At 42.9% G+C, this 4624-nt stretch overlaps 1 protein-coding gene across 1 annotated transcript; it reads left to right on the forward strand.

Annotated features, from left to right (window-relative positions):
- The first annotated feature begins 499 nt into the window (after positions 1 to 499).
- Positions 500 to 3970, forward strand: LOC119394997 (serine/threonine-protein kinase 11-interacting protein-like). Its single transcript, XM_037662293.2, has 4 exons — positions 500 to 907; positions 979 to 1178; positions 2043 to 2210; positions 3692 to 3970. Exons 1-4 carry the CDS (start codon positions 844 to 846, stop codon positions 3968 to 3970), a joined length of 711 nt encoding a protein of 236 aa, XP_037518221.1. The 5' UTR covers positions 500 to 843.
- The last annotated feature ends 654 nt before the right edge of the window (positions 3971 to 4624 follow it).

Below are 4624 nucleotides of genomic sequence, written 5' to 3' on the forward strand. Positions count from 1 at the left end.
GATCTCAGCCGCTCAACGACTCAGCCAATCAGCGGCTCGAAAATGACGCATGCTCAGACGCAACTTACAGCGTTGCTTGATTGCGTTGTGGAATTTGGCTGTTACTTGGCCTTTTAACGCATCGTAGAAATTAAATTCTCCTATATATCAGACTATATAAATTCTGTAATTAAAAGCTCTCTACTAAGAAATTTATAAAGGGCTTTGAATTTCTCAGGCACGTTCTGCTTCAAAATGCAGTATGTAAAACAGCTTTTAAAAAACACCCCTATAGTTTTTCTAATTAACGTGGTCAACAACGTCTAAACAATGCGCTCTTTAGCCTAAAATAAAAACTTTTAATGCAATAATTTATTACTTAAAAACAATATATTGGTTTACTTTTGCAGCAAAGGTGACGCTACAATCACTTACAACTGCACAGTGACGCAAAAATGTGTTATTTTTATTTGTGGTGTTTGCGGAAAGTTTCACAGTAGGCTTGATTAAGGAGCTACTTTCCATGCCCATGTTTGTCCGACCAGCTGATTGCGTTTACGTTTCCATTCGCGTTGCGGTTGTCTTATTAGCATTCCAGTCGTGACTAATGATTTGACAGCCGCGGCTGGCCGCGGTATCCGAACCCTGTGCCTTCAGTGACGTCCGAAGCCGTAGAAGCATGGTTTACTTGACCAAAACACGGTATCGGAGAGGTGTACGTCGCGGACTGAATCATGCTATCGCGTGCTCTCCGTCCGGTTTATAATAACGCGCATTACACTGATGCCTCACCCACTTGCGCAGCATATCTAAGGTTTGAAACACGGCCTTTCCCATTATTGGCTAAAGCAATTATAGGTGACGATGACGCCAGACTCGAACAGGTGTGAAAGAATAAAAACCCTCGCGGCGTTTCTGCGAGAGCACGGTGAGTGTTTTGACACTGCCCCCCGGTGCACATCTAGCGTTCATTCTTTCATCGGTCTTAATATCTTTTAGGCGATGTCGTGCTTAACGGGACCAGAAGGCTCACGTTAACGACTTCGTGTCTGAACGAGCTGAACTACATATTCCGCCAGTTCTTGGGGGCCCAGGAGAACGAATCTTTCGACGTGCCTTTCGGATGCAGTGCCAACTCGGACTTTGTCCATGATGTCTTCTTTCTCCACGACTTCATGCAGAAGACTTGCTCTTTGAAGGTATATACGAACAGCCTCCCATTTTTACACGTCTCTTCAATCTCGCGCACCCTTTAATCCTTGCTGTCGGCAGCAAGTAGTTATACACATACGTTTACCTGTCACGCTGATGCTATCTAGCAAAATATTATGTCTTATCTTGCGCGATTATTACACAAAACACAAGTCTGAGTGGGAAGTGTGTTTATTATGGGTGACAAAGCACTATTTACATACTTCAAATTGAAAGGGCATTTTGCTGCGAAGATTGACAGCTAAAGAGTGCTTGAGAGCTGAAATATGAGATTGACTACAAGAACAACAAGCTAACCGTGCCACACTGTGACAAGATATTTGGTAATTCATTACAATGCGGACTGCAGTGGAATAACTGCGGCCAGAAAGCAAAAGAAACCACGTGTTTGTTTTGTACAGTGGAGGTTTAGTGTGTTTATTATGGGCGACAAAGCACTATTTACATACTTCAAATTGAAAGGGCATTTTGCCGTGAAGCTTGAGAGCTAAAACATGAGATTGACTACAAGAACAACAAGCTAACCGTGCCACACTGTGACAAGATATTTGGTAATTCATTACAATGCGGACTGCAGTGGAATAATCGCAGCCAGAAAGCAAAAGAAACCACGTGTTCGTTTTGGACAATGGAGGTTTAGTGTGTTTATTATGGGCGACAAAGCACTATTTACATACTTCAGATTGAAAGGGCATTTTGCTGTGAAAACATACCTGGATACAGACAAATAGCTAGGATCTCAGTTGATGGTCAACTATGGTATCTCCTTCACTATGGTATCTCTTGTAAATCACTTGTTGAAACTAACAAATCAGTCAATCAATCAAGTGCGTTTTCTTTTTCTGTTGCAGATTGTTCAGAGTTCCCAGACCATACAGGGCAGCCTTGACTTGTCCAAGTTTCATGGTCTGAAGATTCTTGAGCTCAAACGAGTGCCACCACATCTTCTCGTTGGTCTTGAAACCTTGGTGCTTCAAATAGAAACATTAATCTGCCAGAGGAACATCTCATCTTTGAAGGTGATTGTTTCTTCTGATTCACATCATTATAGCACTTGAAATAGTTACTTGCAGTTTTTTAAAGCGTGAAGCTTTTTTACTTCTAATTTCTAGAAGGAACTCGTGCGCTGCAATCGTTCAGCAGCCATATGTTAGTGATAGTTAGTACTACACGGATTAGTGTAATCTTTGTGCAGGTGGCTTCAAAAGTTCTTGTAATGTTACTAATTTATTTTACTTACTTATTTTAAAAGTACCCCTGAGAGCTCTCAGAGACTGTGTCACGTTGAGGGAGGGGTAATTACAAAACACCTTGTTACATAATTAATTGCGATTCATCCTTCTACATTTCCAAGCACTCGTAGTTTTCCATACCCAGTGGAGAAATCAGTCTCTGCGTATGTGTATGATCATCGTGCAGAAGTATACCAAGATTCCGTTCAGTGATTTTTGTGGGAAATTCTATGGTTGAAAGTACCATTGCATTCCTTCCATTGGTGTAGCGGGCTCATTCGCTACACAGTAGTACACTGGTGTTCTGATCGTGAGACCACTGTCTTGATTCCAATCTGCAGAACTGAAATTTTGACAGTAGCGGAGTACAAAAATGTTTTTACATGTAGCCAAAGATGTCCATTATAAATAATATGCTAGAGAGGATATATGCATGATGGCCAAGTGGCTAAACACATCGCGCCACGGAGTGAGGGTCGCAGGTTCGAATCCTCAGTCCCACTCAAACCGAAGATTTGTTATTATTTTTTATTTGCATCTACCTCGAATTCTCACTTATGGACAACGCCGATTTTTTGCTCACAAGCAAAGACGCTGACACCGGAATTTCTGCGAAACGAGCTCTTTAACGCTATTGCGTTAAAACACGACAAAATGAAATGAAGCCTTTAATAGCCCACCTCGCAGGTTTGAGATTGTTTGTGTGAACAACCACTTTTTGTATAAAAAGGTTAAAAATGCCAAAGGCCACCAGCAAACACAGGGTGTTTTGGGAAGTGCCCTTGCACATCACTAGGTGACAACAATTGAGTGCACAAGTTTTGACTGTTTTTTGGCAACATCAGTTGGAAAGGGTGCGCATAAACTTGAAAACAATCCTCAAAGTTTGCAAGACACTGACAGGTGGTGACAAACGAGAGCAGAACTCATCTGTAATATAAAATCACACTTTGTCTTGCGCAGGTTGTTTTCCTGCATTTTGGAGAGAGTGAAATGTAAAAATGACCATGTACTCACATTCCAGTGCTTTTAATCCACCCCCCCTATGTGGTCACTATTAATTAGGAGACCCCTCACTATGACATACCTCATAATCCTGTTGTGGTTTTTGCAAGTGAAACGATAAAATTTAACTAACTTTAATACTTGAAACTTTCATAGTCAAGCAGCTTGAAGCGCAATTGCAGGAAACTGTACACTGAAAGCAGCATACAAAATTGTGTTTCATGCTTTTCACTCATCACTATTCGCTGGGCTTCGCTTCGCAGGAAATCCTTCGAAGTCGCAACAAAGTTCCTCAGCCATGGATGAAAATCAAGGTGGCCAATTTCAGCTACAATGGCATCACTGCTCTGGATGACAGTTTGGTAAATAATGCTTCTTTAAGTTCACAGCATCACTGTTATAACGATACGCACTATGGAGATAAAGAGGGCAATGCCATCTGCCTCTCCATTAGTTGTATGGGGAGTGCAACTTTGCCACATAGCATCGAGTTTTCTATAGTAGGTTTACCTAAGCGCAAAAGGCTGGAAATACAGAAGTGAACATGTGTTAGAGTGATGGAGCTTAGTACAAGTATTAGGGGCGAAGCGCCTTTGGGTCTTGGCGTGCATCGTGCATCGTCGTCTGCTGTTGAGACGGTCCATTTGCTTGAGCGCAACAGAGGGCGCCACCGCCTCAGCGCTCGACGTGTGGCGAGAGAGAGCGAACGGCTCGTGTTGACTATAGAAACGCTCTTTCTGCGATGAACACTGAACTACAAGCTCACAAGTAACGAGAACGCGCCCTCGCCCGCGAGAGACGCCGCCGACGTAGGCGGCGTCTTGAAGGAAAAAGTTTCTTGAATGAAAAAACTAACTGTTTGCACTGCACAACCGTTCACCGGCTACCCTGTATATATAGGCACTGGATCTTGACCTACGATGTAGTGCCGGTGGGATATTTCTCTTGTGCATAGTTGAACAATAAAGATTTGCAGCGTCCACGTTAAAAGCCGACTGCAAGTCTATTTGTCCAATCTTTCTTCTATCTCTCATTGCCCAGTGATTTTGCAGTGGGAAACACCGGCGCACACTGCATGCTTCACCTCTCCACAGGTTTCACGTTAGTGGAGCTGAAACACCCTTCCCTGCATGCTTCACTCCTTCCCAATTTTCGCTCACTGACTTGAGCGTTCAGGCTTCACCTTCCGGGTCTGC

Source organism: Rhipicephalus sanguineus, chromosome 5 (assembly GCF_013339695.2).
Source record: "Rhipicephalus sanguineus isolate Rsan-2018 chromosome 5, BIME_Rsan_1.4, whole genome shotgun sequence".
Taxonomy (NCBI): domain Eukaryota; kingdom Metazoa; phylum Arthropoda; class Arachnida; order Ixodida; family Ixodidae; genus Rhipicephalus; species Rhipicephalus sanguineus.

Coding starts and splice junctions, on each gene's coding strand:
- LOC119394997 (XM_037662293.2), top strand. CDS start 844: ATGACGCCAGACTCGAACAGGTGTGAAAGAATAAAAACCCTCGCGGCG. Junction 908..978: donor GGCGTTTCTGCGAGAGCACG/GTGAGTGTTTTG, acceptor AATATCTTTTAG/GCGATGTCGTGCTTAACGGG. Junction 2,211..3,691: donor GGAACATCTCATCTTTGAAG/GTGATTGTTTCT, acceptor TTCGCTTCGCAG/GAAATCCTTCGAAGTCGCAA.